Here is a 19,023-nt window from a genome sequence, read left to right on the forward strand (position 1 = left end):
ATGTGTGCGAGCAGGGGAGGGGCAAAGAGAGAGTTCCACACAGGCTCTCTGCCGGCAGCACAGAGTCCGGTGTGGGCCTTGATCTCCTGACCCGGGAGATCATGACCTGAGGCGAAACCAAGAGTCAGATGCTCAACCTTCTGAGCCACCCCGACACCCATGTCTGCCTCTTGATTTCAGCTCAGGTCATGATCCCAAGGCTGTGGGATTGAGTTCTGCGTCAGGCTCCGTGCTGAGCGTGGAACCTGCTTGAGATTCTCTTTCTCCCTCTGTCCCTCTCCCCCACTCTTGCGCGCCCGCTCGCTTTCTCTCTCTCTCCTCTCAAAACATCAACAACAAATTATTGATACTTAAGTCAATATGAATGAATCTCAAAACATTCTGTGTTTCTGCGGCGCCTGGGTGGCTCAGTTGCTTAAGTGTTCAGCTGAAGTCATGATCTTGTGATTTGTGGGTTCAGGCTCTGCCTTGGGCTCTGTGCTGACAGCTCAGAGCCTGGAGCCTGCTTCCGATTCTGTGTCTGCCTCTCTCTCTGCATCTCTCTCTCTCTCTCTCTCTCTCTCTCTCTCTCTCAAAAATAAACATTAAAATTTTTTTTAAAAACCGTTGTTTTTCTTCTCATGCAGTGCAAAGTACATGCTGTATGGTTCCATTTATGCCATTCTATGCCAGGCAAAAACTATGCAAAACAAATTTAGGTTGATAGAAATTGCAGCAGTGGTGGGGCAGAATTGACTAGAAGGATCTTTCTGGGGTGATAGAAATGTCTGTATCTTAATTGGGCTAGTGGTTACATGTATATATCCAAACAAATCAAATTGTACCCTTGAAGTTATGCATTTTGGTGTATATAAATTAATCTCTCCTAAAATTTTAAGGTTTTGGGGCACATGGGTGGTTAAGTCAGTAGAGCATGTGACTTTCATCTTGGGGTTCTGAGTTCAAGCCCCACATTGGGGGGTAGAGATGACTGAAAAAAAAACTAAAACGTTAAGGTATTTTGAAATTTTGCAAAAAGTAATACAATTCTACATATATTATGTTGGGAAATATAACCAGTAACGATTCATACCTGGTCCGTTCCGCTTTCTGGCATGTCATGGAAAGCTCGGTTTCTTAACGAAAAGAGAATTCTTGCCACGTACTCCGTAGACCCTACGGTTGTGCTACGGAGTGGCACAGCCACTACCACATCTCTACCAAGCACGTGGAAGGCGCACTGTTTAATGTGTGATGCCAGGGGTTTCGAAACTCACTGCCAACACTGCGTAAAATGTGTCAGCAACTTTTTTTACATTACATGTTGAAATGATATTTTATGTATATTGGGTTATTTTAAATATGTTAAAACTAATTTCACCTGTTTCTTCTACCTTCTTTAATGTTTCTATTAGAAAATTTACCTATTTTTTTTTAAATTTTTTTTTTAATGTTTATTTATTTTTGAGACAGAGAGACACAGAGCATGAATGGGGGAGGGTCAGAGAGAGAGGGAGATCCAGAATCTGAAGCAGGCTCCAGGCTCTGAGCTGTCAGCACAGAGCCCGACGTGGGGCTCGAACTCACGGACCGTGAGATCATGACCTGAGCCGAAGTCGGATGCTTCACCGACTGAGCCACCCAGGCGCCCCTCTATTAGAAAATTTAAAAGTATATTCCCTGCTCCAATTACATTTCTGTTGGACAGTGCTGCTCTGAGGTTGCGGAACTGTGTTTGAAGTGTTTATATTTGTTCGCACATGGTTTTCACAAATATGTAATACTGTTTCTATGCCAGCTTCCTCACGTGCTGTTTATTTTAGCTGAATATCTCAGAAACATTTTTTTCTTTTTTTTAAATTTACATCCAAGTTAGTTAGCATATAGTGCAACAATGATTTTAGGAGTAGATTCCTTAATGCCTCTTAACCCATTTAGCCCATCCCTTTCCCACAACCCTTCCATTAACCCTCCATTTGTTCTCCATATTAAGATTCTCTTATGTTTTGTCCCCATCCCTGTTTTTATGTTATTTTTTCCCCTTCCCTTAATGTCCATCTGTTTTGTCTCCTAAAGTCCTCGTATGAATGAAGTCGTATGATTTTTGTCTTTCTCTGACTGACTAATTTCACTTAGCATAATACCCTCCAGTTCCATCCACATAGTTGCAAATGGTGAGATTTCATTCTTTTTGGTTGCCGAGTAATAGTCCATTGTGTGTATATACCACATCTTCTTTATCCATTCATCCGTCAATGGACATCTGGGCTCTTTCCATACTTTGGCTGTTGTGGATAGTGCTGCTATAAACATGGGGGTGCATGTGCCCCTTCGAAACAGCACACCTGGATCCCCTGGATAAATACCTAGTAGTACAATTGCTGGGTCGTAGGGTAGTTCTATTTTTAATTTTTTGAGGAACCTCCCTCCATACTGTTTTCCAGAGTGGCTGCACCAGCTTGCATTTCCACCAACAATGCAAAAGAGATCCTCTTTGTCCGCATCCTCGCCAACATCTGTTGGTGCCTGAGGTATTGTTAGCCATTCTGACAGGTGTGAGGTGGTATCTCATTGTGGTTTTGATTTCTATTTCCCTGATGATGAGTGATGTTGAGCATTTTTTCATGTGTCAGTTGGCCATCTGGATGTCTTCTTTGGAGAAGTGTCTATTCACGTCTTTTGCCCATTTCTTCACTGGATTATTTGTTTTTTGGGTGTTGAGTTTGATAAGTTTGATTTTGGATACTAACCCTTTATCTGATATGTCATTTGCAAATGTCTTCTCCCATTCCGTCAGTTGCCTTTTATTTTTGCTGGTTGTTTCCTTCGCTGTGCAGAAGCTTTTAATTTTGATGAGGTCCCAGTAGTTCATTTTTGCTTTGGTTTCCCTTGCCTCCGGAGACGTGTTGAGTAAGAAGTTGCTGCGGCCAAGATCAGAGAGGTTTTTGCCTGCTTTCTCCTCTAGGATTTTGATGGCTTCCTGTCTTACATTTAGGTCATTCATCCATTTTGAGTTTATTTTTGTGTCTGGTGTAAGAAAGTGGTCCAGGTTCATTTTTCTGCGTGTCGCTGTCAGGTTTTCCCAGCACCACTTGCTGAAGAGACTGTCTTTATTCCATTGGATATTCTTTCCTGCTTTGTCAAAGATTCGTTGGCCATGTGTTTGTGGGTCCATTTCTGGGTTCTCTGTTCTGTTCCATCCATCCGAGTGTCTGTTCTTGTGCCAGTACCATCCTGTCTTGATGATTACAGCTTTGTAATACAGCTTAAAGTCTGACATTTTTGTCTTTAAAAGGCCTAATGTCCAGATGAATCTTAGAATGAAGACAGTTGTGCAGGATTGATATTTTGGCTCTCTGCTTTGATTGAAATATTAATGTTTCCACATGCATTTGAGAGATCATGATTTTCTTGTAAACAATTAGTTATAAAGGCATTCTTTTCTTTTAATCTTTCTAATTTAAAACAAAAAACAAAACAGCCAAACATTTACTGTCTACTGATACATTATGGTTTTTTTTTTTCATTTTTGTTAAGTTTGTTTATTTTGAGAGAGGCAGAGAGAGAGGGAGAGAGAGTCCCAAGTAGGCTCCACACTGTCAGCATAGAGCCCAGTTGTGACCTGAGCCGAGATCGAGTCAGATGTTTAACTGACTGAGCCACCCAGGTGCCCTTTACCTTACGTTTTAAAAATGGATTTATTGAGATATAACTCAAAAATCATACAATTTGCCCTTTTAAAATTTACAATCCAGTGGTTTTTAGTATATTCACAGAGTTGTGCAACCATCACGACAGTCACTTTTAAAACACTTTAGCACCTCAGAAAGAAACCAGGCACCCTTTTCACTGTCCTTCCTCTGCCCCCAGTCTGCCCCCCAGCCCTCATTAATGTACCTTCTAACTCTATGGGTTTTTCTGTTCTGGACATTCATATGAGTGGAATCAAAGTAATATGTGGGCCTTTATGACTGGCTTCTTTCACTTAGGATAATGTTTTCAGGGTTTATCCAAGTCGTAGCATGTACCATAGTCCTTTTTATTGCTGAATAATATTTCATCATATGGATATACCTTATTTATCCATTCATCCATTGGAAGACATTTGGATTATCTGTCTGTCTTTAAGATTTTTTTTATTTCTTTATTTTTGAGTAATCTCCGCACCCAACGTGGGGCTCAAACTTAAAACCCTGAGATCAAGAGTCATGTGCTCTAGCAACTGAGCCAGCCAGGCACCCCTGCATTATCTGTCTTAAAGCTATTGTGAATAATGCTGCTACCTGCATTTGTGTACAAGTTTCTGCGTAGGCGTATGTTTTTACCTTTCTTGGATATTTACCTAGAAGCGGAATTGCCAGGTCACGTAGTAATTCTGTTTCTCATTTGCGGAATTGCCAGACTGTTTCCCAGAAGGGTCGTACCATTTTATGATCCCACCAACAGAATGTGAGGATTCCACTTTGTTCACATCCTCACCAGCACTTGTGATTTGCCCGCAGTTGGATTGCACCTTGTAGTGGGTGTGAACTGGCGTCTCGCGGTGGGTGAGGTTTGCCTTTCCGTGAAGACGAATGATGTTGAGCTTCTTGTCATGTGCTCGTTGGGCATTTGTGTATCTTCCTGGGAGAAATGTTCATGCAGATCCTTTGCCCGTTTTGTAACTGGGTTATCACCCTTTCATTGTTGACTTGTAAGAGTTCTTTACGTATTTCAGACACAAGACCCTTATCAGATACGTGATTTACAAATATTTTTTCCCATTCTGTGGGTTGTCTTCTCACTTTTTTGAAAGTAGCGTTTGAATCACAAAAGTTTTTCATTTTAATTGAGGTTAAAAAAAAAATGGAACTGAGGTAAAAGTTTTTCATTTCAATGATATTCAACTTACCTATTTTTTTTTCCTTTGATCATGCTTTCTGTGTCATATCTCAGAATCCTTTACCAAGTCCAAGGTCATGTTGGTTTACCCCTATGTTTTCCTCTAAGACTTTTATAGTTTTGGCTGTTACATTTAGGTCTTTGATCCATTTTGAGTTAACTTACATATGATAAGAGGTAAGGTCTCAGCTTAATTCTTTTGCATACTAATATCTTACTAAGAGTAAAGAAGTAAGTTCATATGATCAGTCACATATTAACATTTCATTATTGCTTAGTGGTTTAATAGCAGTCTTGGGTATGTACTGAGTCTGCATTTAATAGGGCATCTTTGTTATTCATTCTGAGATTGTGATATTAGTTGAACCTTTAATTTCTGAAACTGAAATGGAATCTGTCTAGAACTTGGGGAAAAAAGTGTAACAGAACTGAAAAATAATAGGAAATAATTTGGGGGCCCACATGGGAAATGTCTGTATGAGAAAATTTTAATTACAGCATACAAAATAAAAGTGAAATTTCAATTTGTCTTTTTTTTTAAGAAACTATAAAAATGGATAAAAAGAAAGTGCTCAGATCAAATTTAATTAAGCCCAGTTATTTAACAAGTATAAATTAAGGAACTTTAATGAGTTCATTTAGACTCTGATACTAAGTGAGTGATTTCCCATTCAGTTAAAAGGGACCTCTTAAGACCCAGTTTTTATGGGAAAAAGATGAATCAAACAAATGCTTAATAACATAAATATTACAGACAGTTCTAGTGTACGTAATCCTATTTTGGGGTGCTTAGATGGCTCAGTCGGTTAAGCATCTGACTTTGGCTCAGGTCGTGGTCTCCGGGTTCGTGGGTTCAAGCCCGCATTGGACTCCATGTTGACTGTATGGAGCCTGCTTGGGATTCTCTCTCCCTCCCTCCCTCCCTCCCTCCCTCTCTCTCTCTCTCTCTCTCTCTCTCTCTCTCTCTCTCTCTCTCCCTCCTACTTGTACACTCTCTCTTTCTCTCACAATAAATAAATAAACAAACAAAAAAAGAATCCTATTTGTTTTCAGTTTTAGTCTGGTGGCTATGTTATAGCTCATGAGACCTACCTAAAATGGAATTATGGCTAATAATCTTTTGAACCTCTTGTTGCTTTTACAACCAAGTATGTGGTCCTTACTGAAATGTGTCCATTTAGACTCAATTCTACCAAAGAAGGAACATGCGTGTGTGACATTTCTTTCACATTATCAGCAGTGTTCGTATTGGCAGGGTTCGGATAATTCTTCAGTCGTCTGCCATTCTGTGGAAGCCCCATAGGGCCACCGCAGCCATTTACCAAATCATTTAACCCCTCTAGGCCTTACTTTTCTTTTTTGTCAAGTAAGCGAACGGGGTTGGGTGGTCTTCAGGTCCTGAGTATAAAATGCTGTGTCTGTGGCTTCAGGAATTTTATTTGCTGCCTAGGCTAGGACTGGGTCCTTTGGCATGGTAGATTTGCTTGCAAAAACCCTTTTTCAGTTTCTTTGTGCTGGGCTTCGTTTGTTTTGGATTAGGGTGTGTGAGTAAGCTTTTTTGCAGAAAACTGTTATTAGAAAGCAAAATGTTTATGGAAGACATGACATGAAAAACTTATTTAACTCTTAAATTTTCTTAAGATTTGAGAGTTGACAAGTTTAACATTTTGGAGATTATTGTAAATACATGGAAATAGTTTGAAAGATTTTCTTTTTAAGTAGGCTCCATACGCACAGTCGGGCAAAGAACTCATGACCCCAAGATCAAGAGTTGTGTGACCTACCAACTGAGCCATCCAGGCGCCCTCATTATTTTTTTTTTTTTTTTTTAATTATAAAATCTAGTACCATAATCAGCTTGGAAGAAATCCTTTTTTATTTTATTTTTTTAACATTTATTTATTTTTGAGAGACAGAGTGAGACAGAGCACAAGTTGGGGAGGGGCAGAGGGAGAGGGAGACACAGAATCCAAAGCAGGCTCCAGGCTCCGAGCCGTCAGCACAGAGCCCGACGCGGGGCTCGAACTCACAGACCGCAAGATCATGACCTGAGCCGAAGTCGGACGCTTAACCGACTGAGCCACCCAGGTGCTCCCGTTTGTATTTTTTTTTTTAATGTTTGTTTATTTTTGAGAAAAAGAGTATATGCAAGCCGGGAAGGGGCAGAGGGTGGGGTCAGAGGATCCGAAGCTGGCACTGTGCTGACAGAGCCCGATGCAGGTCTCGAACTCACGAACCGTGAGATCATGAGCTAAGTCAAAGTTGGACTTGGGGCCCCTGGGTGGCTCAGTCGGGTAAGTGGCCGACTTCAGCTCAGGTCATGATCTCGTGGTCTGTGAGTTCAAGCCCCGCCTTGGGCTCTGTGCTGGCAGCTCAGAGCCTGGAGCCTGCTTCCGATTCTCTATCTCCCTCTGTCTCTGCCCCTTCCCTGCTTGCTCTCTGGCTCTCACTCTCTCAAAAATAATAAACGTTAAAAAAAATTAAAAAAAAAAAAAAAAAAAGTTGGACACTCAACCGACTGAGCCACCCAAGGTGACCCAGAAGAAATTCTGTGTTGGATTTTTTGTGTGTTTAATGTTTGTCTATGTGTTTTTGAGAGAGAGCAAGCACGGGCAGTAGAGGAGCAGAGAGAGAGGGAGGTAGAATCCCAAGCAGGCTCCGCGCTGTCAGTGCAGAGCCTGATGCAGGACTCGAGCCCACAAACCGTGAAATCGTGACCTGAGCTGAAATCAAGAGTCAGACGTTCAACCAGCTGAGCCACCCAGGCGCCCCTCTTCATTGGATTTTTTGGGGCCAATTTTTCAAACAATGTTCGCTATGAGATTGCTTTGTAAATGTATTTTCCTTTGACAAATGGTGAGTAAGTTTACCCCCATTTTAGCCTCTCTTAATAAGGGTTAAACTATTTCAGACATTTGTTTTACATTCATTTAACTTACAGAGTGTGTGGCTTGGCAGATTTTGATGCCCAGTCTTACATGGCTTGGTGCTTTAAGGAAAGTCCTCACCCCCATTTCTTTCCTTTCTCTTTTCTTGTCTTTTTTGTTCTCTCCTTTCCGAGGGTTGGCGGTCTGTGGACCCAGAGCGAGCTCCTCCAGCATGCAGAGGAGAGAATGTGGGGTTGTGACAGACCCTCCATGGGAGGGGGAGAGGGGCCGGGAGAAGCTCTGTGTCTCTTCCCTTGAGGTATAGTTCTTCCAGTCTGGTGACCTGTCAGATCCACTGAGTGCTTGGTAAAGCAGATTGGACAGTGACTCGAGGAAGCAGTGGGGTAGGGGTGGGGGGGGGGGGGGGCTCGGTATTTTAAGTAGCAGCTCTCAAAAGTAAAGTGAGTTCTCCAGGGGCTTGGTAGACCGAGCTGTGTGTGTTTGCAGTGTTCGAGCCCTGCAGGAATTACGCACAGTGGAGTGTTGACTCCTAAGAGGCAAAGGAGGATGAAAGGAGGAGGATGAGAAGCTGGGGCAGATTGTGAGGCACCGAGGAAAGAGGAGCCATAAATGTTGGCTTGAGTTTCGTGCAGTGATGCTTGCTTAGTCCTGACAGCTCTTGATCAGAATGCCAGCCCACAGAGTTCCACGTTCACATACATGAGTATTTTTGACAAGAGAGATCGTTGTTGTGATTTGACACGATACCTTGTGGGAGAAGAGGTAAAAGTTGAGGAAACCACATTGTACCTGGTACATGCAACAGGAACCTGCTGCAATCTTACATGACTGATTTCTGGACCCAAAGTGGGCTTGACAGGGGGCTGGAGCAGTAATAGCCCCCCACTGTCCGGAGAGGCTGGGGCAGGCTTTTCCCAGCAAGCCAGCCCCAAGGTGTGGCCGTCCCGGACGCCAGGCCCCACAGCTTGCGGGACATTCCCCTGTCTGAGGGAGCTTTGTCCTCGAGGCAGCCTCCCAGCAGGACAGGTAGAGGTCTGGGTGCCTGAGTCAGAAAAAACACTGAAAGCCGTGGCCTCACCTGTTAGCCACCGCCTGCACAGATGCTGAGGAGTTGCGATAGTCTGTGGGCAGGAGACAAAAGATAGTGGGCTTCTGCTTTTAAGGAGCTTATGTTTTGCCCTGACCTTCGGCCAAGTCATGAATGAAAATGGACATGAAATTTTGTGATGGTCATTCGTATAGGCCCTAAGCCCATGGGAGGCCTTGGGCCTCTGGAGATGGAGACTCAGGCCTTAACAGTCGTTTGTCTTCATCAGCAGTACATACGTACCTGGCTAGTGAATGGGTATTCATTGCCATTTTAAAATGGAAACTACAGGGCGCCTGGGTGGCTCAGTCAGTGAGGCGTCTTGACTCTTGGCTTCGTCTCAGGTCGTGATCTCCCGGTTTTGTGAGTTCTGGCTCTCGGTGCTGGCAACGCCGAGCCTGCTTGGGATATTCTCTCCCTCCCTCTCTCTCCCCCCTCTCTCTCTGTCTCTCTCTCTCTGCCATCCCCCCCACCACTTGTGCTCTCTCTCAAAATAAACAAACCTAAAGCAAAATTTTCTCACGGCAAATTTTTAAAAAACAATAAAGTAAAAACTACAAATAAGCCAAAAGAGGAAATTAAGTCCCCCTTAATCTCAGGACAGAGCTAGGCAGTGAGGAGCTTCTGCACAGGGGAGAGAACTAGCCAAGGTCTCCCTCCTCTGGGCCCATGAGGAAGGGGATGTTGCCCAGGGGCTGTGGCCACAGAGCAGCCTGGCTGGTCGAGACAGCTCCTGGAAACACTGACATATCCCTTTGAGAATGACACTCCTTGCCTGCTTTTGCTCTTTTCTGTGAACAGGGTTCAGATTTTCAATTAGGAGTTCAGTTAGAAAATTGAAACTTCTGATGTTTGGAGTACATTGGTTGCTTCCATTTTATTTTATTTATATTTTATTATTTTATTTTATTTATTTATTTTTTTAAGTAGGCTCCATGCCCAACGTGGGGCTTGAATTCACAGCCCCGAGATCAAGAGTCACATGCTCTACTGACTGAGCCAGCCAGGCACCCCTGTTTTCTTCCCTTTTAAAAAGACGAGTTTGAGTACCTATGTGTGCATAGGTATACATGCATTAGAAAAATCGTAACATAATCCTTCCTTTCTGTTTTATCTGTAGGCTGTCCTGTGAACTGATAGAGTACCACTGTGATCAGATGGGAAGGGCGGTGAATTGGGGATCAATATTAGTCCCGACTCAAGTCACACACACTCTAAGCTAGGGAATATATTTAATGACTTTGGATTTCAGTTTCCACCTTCATAAAACAAGGGACCGCATTAGGCACCCTTTCAGCCCTGCCACTGTGGCTTAAGGCCGTAAATGTCCATTTCCTTGTGTTTCCTCTGGGACCAGTCTACCTTTCTGTGTTCTTCGATGCTGAGGGAGCACTTTGCCTTCAGTGGACAAGTTTCCAAGGTTCCAGAAACCAGGAGTCATCCAGTGAAGCGGAAACAGCAGGTCGCTTCTGGATTTGCCCCACTGTGCTTTCAGAAGGGCCGTTTCTAGTCAGAGGATTTCAGATTACTAGAAAACTGCGGTGATGCAGTGGTTCCATTTTGCTTAGACTGAAATCACAACCCAAATGCACTTAATGATACACATATGTACTGTAATTTGTAAACATAGCTCAAAACCCTGTATCTTCGTTGGTTCCCTTGTGGCTGGCCATTCAGACCTCATTTCTACTTGACAGGGGTTTATTTTAAGATCGCTTTTTAGAGCGGTTGTTTAACATTCAAGTGATCTATTAGTGCCAAGTCCTTGGCTAGACCTGCTGTAAATGAGCTGCCCGTTAAGTAGAAAACCGAATGGAAATTTAGCTTTCCAGCCCAACTTAGCAAAATCAACGTAACCTGAATTTTCTTATGTTCACACGTAGCTTTGAATTCAGCCTGCTTTCTCTCTTGAATGTTCACATAGTGTGTAGGTGAATGGAATTCTTTTAGTTAGTCTTGATACCGTTGCTTAGGGAGAACTATAGACTTCTTAACGGGTTCAGAGAGGAACACTTTACAGGAAGCTAAGTGGATTTGTTAGTAACTTGATTGTATTTCTTCAGGAAATGGGTTTGAAAAAATAAGATCTGCTTCTGTAACTGTATTTCCAGGATGTTAAATGTTCTGTGGGAAGTAAGTTCACTAGGCCCGTAACTGCATTCTTTTTTTGACAGGCAAAACGTATACTGTAACTCTTTTGGTCATTTTGTTAGAGATGGGAGTCAGCCGGATGGAAGCTAAAGATGATTTAGGTAAATGGCAGCACAGCGTGCCTTAGATGGTAGTTTCTCCTTCATCCTAACGCTTAACCGTGGCTTCCTCCTTTCCAGATTGTCGCAGCTATAATCAGGGCCTTCTTTCCTATTGAATAACAAACACAGCTGTTGTCAATTTTGTAGCTCAGGTTTTCAGCCCTTCCCTTTTGTGTTCCAGATGCTCCATACTTGCCTGCAGTGCTTACGTGGCTCTGGCGTTAGGTGATAACCTTATGGCTTTGAATCACGCAGATAAACTTCTTCAGCAGCCCAAGCTGTCAGGATCCCTTAAGTAAGTGTGGCTTGCCCTGTGCGTCCGGGTCTGTTTTGTGTGGGGGTTTTCGTTAGTTTTTGGTGCATATTGCTGCTTTTTGCCCCCTCGGTGGGATGTAGATTATCTAGACAAGGCAACCGATTGAAGCATTAATTTGGTAATTCCGTGTGAGGCTCTTTTCCCTTGGACCTCAAGGATTAACAGCGATAGCGTTTGCTGGACGGGGCGTGAGGAAATGGGAACTGTTCAGTGTCTCCTGTCCGCTGCTGGGCCTGTCTGGGGCGCGTGTCCACATATTGGTCCCCAAGATAAAGGGAGTCCTCAGGGAGAAGTCCCACACGACAAGGAGTGGAGTTTCTTCAACGGGATAAATCTGATGCAAGGACTGCGGTTTAAAGGGGCCGACAAGCATTCTGAGTACAGGAGTTTTATTCAGACTCCGCAGAGGCCTCCTCACTAGTAGTGTCATTGTCATTCTAACATTTGCTAAAGCACATCTTTCCTTTTATGGAAATTGAATGAGAAGCGGCGGCGCCCTCTGAATCTTTGTATGCGGCTTTTACTCAAAGCCACAAATACTCTGCATACCATTAGGAAAGTTGTTTTTCTCCTTCATCCTGTGGGTGAATACTTATGGTCTCCAAAATAGAATGACTTACTCTTGGTTTTAGTGGTCTTGTTTATAATGTGCAGTGCTTAGAATTGTGAGATCGGACTCTGAGGGATAATTCTGCTAACGTTTAATTATTTTTGTCTTCAAGAAAACGCATTACTGTATACAAGCATCTAAAATTAACATCGATTAAGGCTGTTTCAGGCCAGTGTTCCCCAAACACACGTTTGTATTTCAAAAAAAAAAAAAAAAAAAAGAGCATCCGGTGAGGTAAGAGACTCCCACAATTCAGACCTAAGACAGCTGCCCTTCTGCAAGAAAACCTCATCCAGCGTCCAGGCCGGGAGGGAGCCTGAGTTCCAGCTGGAGGCAGGCGGGCTCCCTCTGAGGGGAGGCTCCGTCGCCCAGCTCCGTGAAGCCCCAGCGAAGTCCCAGCCAGCCGGGTCGGCTGCCACAGCCATCGCCACAATCCAGCGCTCAGGCTGTGGCTGTGACGCGCTCGGCCAGTGCGAGAGCCAGAGCGGTGTTCTGTTTTTCTTTTCAACAGAAATGAAACCCAAGTCCTCACTGCTTCTTAAAATTCTTGGGTTGACATTGTGGTCCCTATTCTCAGATAAATCCCAAGTAGGTTCGTGCCCTCTGTTGGACGGTTTCTAAGTTCATTTATCAACTTTCAGGGGATTGGCCAAGTCATGTCTGGTCATTTCTTTTTTGATTCTCTTAACTCTCCTTTCCTGAGTGTTGGTTTCTTAGTGAACAGCGAGATCGCTGTCTGTCTTCCCAGTAAAGACAGGTAGGTCGTTCTGCATCTGGCAGCTCAGCAGCTCGACCCCCCTCACTCCTTGTTGCTTTCTGGACACGTAGTCAAAGGTTTCTTGGCTTTGGGTGTCACGAAGGCGTTGCATTTGGCTAAAAACGGAAAATGTCTTGAAATAAATTCACAGAAAACAATTTGAACTAGTTCTTTAGATATATGTGTTTGTGTTTTGCAATGATTACTGGCTTGTGGATACTAAAGAAAAACTTCAAATTATCTTATTTCAAAATATAATTGAAGTTACTGATTTTTTAAAAACTTGTCCGTTCTGTTAGAGTATTTGGTGGAGAAGCAAAGTAAAAAGTCATTGCAGCTCCTGGTACTTAGAAGAAATTCCTTAATAAAAAATTAAAGAGCTCTTGAGTAGTTAATGCATATTAAAAAATCCCTAAAAAGATTATATTGAAAAAAGCCTAAAATTTGAGGGCTTGAGATTCATGGGGACAGATTCAGCTGGGGCAGGCTAGCTATAGTAGGTGAGACCTGAGCTAACCATTTAAAAGGAGTTGGGCATAGAGATTAAATAAATTAAGTAAGTAAAAAAAATTTTTAAAAAATATGGGGGGGCCCCTGACTGGCTCAGTCAGTGGAGTCTCCAACTCTTGATCTTGGTGTTGTGAGTTCAAGCCCCATCATGGATGTAGAGATTACTTTACAAATAAAATCCTAAGTAAGTCAATCTTTAAAAAAAGAAGAGGAGTAGATATTGGCTTGTGGGGATGAGGCCAGGCTTGCCCAAGAAGGCAAGGCCACCGGGGAGCAGTGGGTGTGCCCAGCCCAGGACACTGTCTGGTGGGATGAAGAGCCATCTCTGAGGGGGTGGGAATAGTGACTGGATATAGAAACGTGGGACCAAACTTGGAGAACTTTAAATCGATAAAAGTTTTGTTTTGTTCTCATGTAGAAAAAGTCATTAAGATTTTCAGCAAGCGTGTAAAATATCTAATCCTGTTTTATTTTTGAAAAATCAACCAGGTGATCGTAGGGAAAAATCATCTTGTAAGCAAAGGACTGGAAGAAGCAGGCTGTTGTAAGCCAGGAGGATGTGTATCCGTCCTGATGTCAGTGGGCATAAAATAGATTTGACAAAGCAGGAAACCTTTGGAATAGAAGTAAAGTTGGTCCAACCCACATCTGGTCTCAGTCCAGTCTGGCCCTCCGCTGTCTCTGGACCCGTCCAGCAGCAGAGCCTGATGGCTTCATCCTTCGACCGAGCTGCTGTTTTAGAACTTCATTCTAAAACAGAGCTTCATGTTGATGTTACTTTCTGCATAAACAGAACAGTATGTTTGCCTGTTGTCAGCTGCTTTCTTAATTGACACATGTCATTTGTTCCAGCTTAGCTAATATAAACAATTGTTGTATATTTTAAGATACTTTTATAAAGAGATAAAATTTAGCCCTTAATTAATCCATTTATAGACGTGAAATACATGAAGCATATGTACACCAAAGCCTGTTGTACACTGGGTGTTGTGTGTATGTGATCTGTTTATTTCATTTAGGTTTTTGGGCCATTTATATGCTGCAGAAGCCCTCATCTCTCTGGACAGGATATCTGATGCCATTACTCACTTGAACCCCGAGAATGTCACTGATGTTTCCTTGGGCATCTCTTCAAATGAACAGGACCAAGGTTCGTGAGGACACATTTGATCAGAACTGGTCACCATTTCCACAGCCTTCCTGTTGTAACTCAGGATGTGTGGAAATTGAAGGGCACAGTTGGAAAGGGAAGGAAATTTTAGGTTGGCCGTCTACAAATTTGGCTGTACTTACTTTGTAGTAATTGTTTGCTGGGTAGATCTGGGAGTTGATTATCATATGGTCTAAATGCTCATTATAGAGGGGTTCCTGGCTGGCTCAGTTGGTAGAACGTGCAACTCTGATCTCGGGGTCATGAGTTCGAGCCCCGTGTTGGATGTAGAGATTACTTACCAAAAAGAAAAGAGAGACTATTTTAAATCAGTTTTCACTTTTGAAAGCATGGTAGTATTAGAAAAATTTGTTTTGTTTTGAAACAAATGTTTGTGTGTATTTATTTTGAGAGAGCGTGTGTGCATGCATGGGAGCCGGGCACAGAGAGAAGAGAGAACCCCGAGCAGGCTTCACGCTCAGGGCAAAGCCCAACCCCGGGGCTTGATCCTGCAGCCTGCAAGATATCAACCTGAGGCATTATCAAGAATCTGACACTTAGGGGCACCTGGCTGGCTCAGTGGCTTGAGCGTTTGACTTCAGCTCAGGTCATGATCTCAGTGCAAGAGTTTGAGCCCCGCATCGGGCTCTGTGCCAACAGCTCAGGGCCTGGAGCCTGCTTTGGATTCTGTGTCTCCCTCTCTCTCTCCCCCTCCCCTGCTTGCTCTCTGTCTCTCTCTCTCTCTCTCTCTCTCTCTCTCTCTCTCTGTCTCTCAGAAATAAATAAACATTAAAAAATTTAAAAAAAAAAAAAAAAGAATCTAACACTTAACCGACTGAGCCACCCAGGCACCTCTAGAACGATTCGTTTTGATTCTCATACTGTATTTTTCTCTTTGGAGGGATTCAGCAGTCCAGGGAAAAGTAGTTTTAAATCATGGCTAAGTTTTTAAGGAAGCAAGACTGGCATTCATTGTATTCAAGATTATTATGCAGGCATGGGGGGAGGGGGCTACCTGCTGGTACCCTCCAGTAGAGCCTCCCACGACATACTGAGAGATTGCTTCGATAGAGTGGATTTTTCCATTTCATAAACAGACTAGGTTTCTAGAAAATACGCCGTGTTGTCCTACCCCCCTCAGGTTTGTTTTCTTGTCTTTGTAGGATCGGACAAAGGTGAAAATGAAGCAATGGAATCCTGTGAGTAAGAAGTTTCGTAAATACTTAAGGTAGCCTGGCTCACATCCCAAAGATGTAGACTCAAGCCTTCTGTGTCCTTCATTTGTCAGCCTAAAAATAGGGCTGAGCTCTATTCTGCGCAGCCGCTGGGGCGGTCGATTGGGTGGCGCTCTTGCCCTTGCCCTGGCCTCTTCAGCACGGTCCGCGCTCTTTTTCCCCAGCTGGGAAGCGGGCCCCCCAGTGCTACCCCAGTTCCGTCACCTCTGCCAGGACCGTGATGCTTTTCAATCTCGGCAGCGCCTACTGTCTGCGGAGCGAATACGACAAGGCTCGAAAGTGTCTGCACCAGGTGAGGCCAGCAAAAGGTTTGCAGTCTGTGGGTCTTGTTGCTGAGTTTGAGGCTCTGGTCAGTTTGTTAAAAATCAGAATATTACTTTCCCAAGCTTAAAAATACCCTTGCAAGGTAAACAACCGATCAGCTATTGAAAATGAACTAGGCACTTACTGGAGAGTTCTTCCTGATAGTTTTAATAATTAAAATTTCAGAAGACTGGAAACCAATGTAAATAAGGGATCAGCTAAGTAATGGTGCATCCATATAGCCGAACACGTGCATCTGTAAACTCTGTGTAGCAAAATGATGACATATCCGAGACCTGCTAAGTGAAAGGACCTTTTGTACGTGCATAAAAGAGCTGTCAAAGGGCGCGCTAGAAGCTGCGGAGACTGGTCATGGGGCGGCAGGGTACGAACCGTGGGGCTGGAGCACTAAAGCAAGAGACTTCAGACAGAGAGCTGGCAGCCTGTCCCTGAAATGCACCCCTGAATCCTGCCGCTGAAATGGTGCATCATCACTAGGGCCCCGGGAAGATTTTGAGTGAGCCTCTTTAGGATTCCCGCCCATCCCCGATGAGTCACGGACCCTTACCTATAGAAGGGGAGGATGTATCACCAGTGGCAGCTCCAGAGGGATGTCACAGACTCAGAAAGGGGCAATTCCTCAAAAGGATAATCATTCAGCAGGTGTCTGAGCACTTATTTCTCAGTAAGCCATGGGAATAAGACAGTAAACAGGTAGGCATGCTACGACCCTGCCTAAGAAGGCAATTGCAAGGTCAGAGGGATGCAGACTTCTAAGACTTCAAATACGGAGAGTTTGTGCCGAATGGTGTGTTCACCGGCAGCACATGAGAGGGCCCACGTCCCTGTATGCTTGTCGGGGGAACTGACGTTGAAATTGAACCTGTTCTCCAGAGATAATGGTGGGCTCCTGGAAGTTTCCTAGGAAGTCCACCATATTGTGTATAGCATTGAAGAACCTTACCGTGCAGAAATAGCCAAGAGTGATATCTAGTTAACTTAGTGGCATCTCGTCGGCACTTCTGATCCCAAATCAGAAAAGTTGAGTGATGGGACTATGCAGGGAAACGTGTGTGCTGTCATCTCGCAGTTGAGTCACACAAGTTGACGGGGAAGGAGTTGAAAAACTCACTGCTCTTAGTGGCAGGGCTAGGGTATTTAACAACCCTTCTGAGAGTGCCCATGGACCCCAGTGACTGGAGCAAACAGGGCCTTTGATCCAAGCTGCAGCGTGCACAGTCTAGCTCAGGTTCTCGTGCAGCAGGTGGCCGCGGCGGCTGCCACGCCGGGAGAGACAGATGGGTCAGGGCTGGCTCTGGGTCTGAAGGGGCGGGGTTGTTTTGGTCCCTTGGGGTTTAGGTTAATCCAGTGCCTGAACCTGTGTTAATTGGGAGGCCCGCCCTGCCTGGGAGGGCAGGGCCGTGCTCTGCGGAGATGGTTCCGAGGTTCCCTGCCCACCACTAGCCTTGCTGAACGGCCAGTGAGCACAGCACCAGCAAGTCTCATAAAATTGCTGCTGTGAATTCTCGTACCTGCGGGAAAGCTGCAGACTGTAGTCCACGCAGAGAACGATAAGTGACCTGCGGTAACTAGCCACCTGGAGGCAAAGTGGACATTGCAGCACCCACAGCATGCTGGGAAGAGGCTCTTGCCCGAATGAGGCTTGGCCCGGAAGTGTGAACTCTGTTTCCTGAACCGAGTGGTTGCCCCTCAGGGCGGTGGTGAGAGGAACAAAAGCCTCCCTGCTTCACTCGTGAGGAACTTAGGTCGTGTGCCCTGGGTGCGAGTCCCTGCTCACCCGAGATTTCTCCTGGGGCTGCCGGGAGCTGACCTTGTGCAAGCGTCTGGTCCCCCAGACGTCTCCCATCTCCACAGCTGGGCCTGCGAGTCCTGTCTCCCCATTTTCTGCTCCGATTCCATTCTGAGAGAGAGAGAGGACTGAGGCGGGCACCTCCCTGAAGCTCTCCGTTCCCCAGAAACCTATTTTTGTCTGCGTATCCACGGTGCATTCGCTCTCCTCTCTCCCTAGCATTTGGGGAAATCTGTTTGCATTACTGTTAGCCGTTTGCACGCCTGTGGTTCTCAGGATGAGTCCGTGTCTTAGCCGCACGGACTAAGACTTCCTGTCTGGTCAGGAAGCGTCTGTACGAGTGCACTTTCTGATCAGGGAGCAGGCAGACCAGCCTGGCACCAGAGCACCCGAGACTGGATGGGGAAATACGAGTTGATAGTGCGGGTGGGGAAAGGGCTGCAGCCCAGAGAGGCCCAGCCTGAGGAAACAGACCTCTGGTCTCGGCACGGCTGACCCAGAGCAAGCCCGGCGTCCTTTCTCAGGACTGGTCAGGGAGAAACTGCTAGCTGGAGATGTGACCCTCAGGTCCAGAAAAGGACAGCGTGTTGCTTAAATAGTTAAATTATTTTGACAGAGTGCTATTTCAGTCCTCAAGAATGAGGACATCGAAAATGCTTAGTGGTATGCTTGTTTCTAAGTTTTTGGTGGGTTTTTTTTCCCCCCCGAGAGCAAGTGTTGTGGAGGGGCAGAGAGAGAGGGAGAGAGAGAATCCCACGCAGACTCCACACTGTCAGCACAGAGCCCAACACGCACTCAGACTGGTGAACCATGACATCATGACCTGAACTGAAATCTAGAGTCGGATGCTTAACCAGCTGAGCCACCCGGGTGCCCCCGTGTCACCAACTTTTTCTTTTTAGTTTGAATTCTTACTGCTTAGGTTGGGAACTTGGGGCCTACGATACTGAGTTGTCACTTAGGAACACAAATGGACATGCACATTTGAATATAAATGCAACGATGTCTAGAGTGAAAGCCACCAACAGACCTGCACCAGTGAGTGACTGGAGTGTAGAATGAGAAATGTCTGACATCTTCTTAAAACCAAATAGAGTCAACACATGGGAGAAAAACCCCAAGCAGGCAAAAACCAAGAGGGAAGAAAAGTTTCCCCTATTAAGAATTCATGATGGGGGCGCCTGGGTGGCTCAGTCGGTTGAGCGGCCGACTTCGGCTCAGGTCACGATCTCACGGTCTGTGGGT

At 44.7% G+C, this 19,023-nt stretch overlaps 1 protein-coding gene across 7 annotated transcripts in view; it reads left to right on the forward strand.

Annotated features, from left to right (window-relative positions):
- The window catches only part of CNOT10 (CCR4-NOT transcription complex subunit 10), a 72,131-nt gene that overhangs the window by 51,011 nt on the left and 2,097 nt on the right, over nt 1-19,023 (forward strand). For 4 of the 7 annotated variants that reach the window (XM_049629062.1, XM_049629057.1, XM_049629061.1 and 1 more), the window contains 4 exons: nt 11,248-11,382; nt 14,300-14,430; nt 15,594-15,629; nt 15,830-15,957. In XM_049629062.1, coding sequence (XP_049485019.1) covers nt 11,248-11,382; nt 14,300-14,430; nt 15,594-15,629; nt 15,830-15,957 — 430 coding nt within the window. The remainder of the gene's footprint in view (nt 1-11,247; nt 11,383-14,299; nt 14,431-15,593; nt 15,630-15,829; nt 15,958-19,023) is intronic. The other 3 variants (XM_049629059.1, XM_049629058.1, XM_049629060.1) reach the window with 2 other exon arrangements.

The sequence above is a fragment of the Panthera uncia genome, chromosome C2 (assembly GCF_023721935.1).
Source record: "Panthera uncia isolate 11264 chromosome C2, Puncia_PCG_1.0, whole genome shotgun sequence".
Lineage (NCBI taxonomy): Eukaryota > Metazoa > Chordata > Mammalia > Carnivora > Felidae > Panthera > Panthera uncia.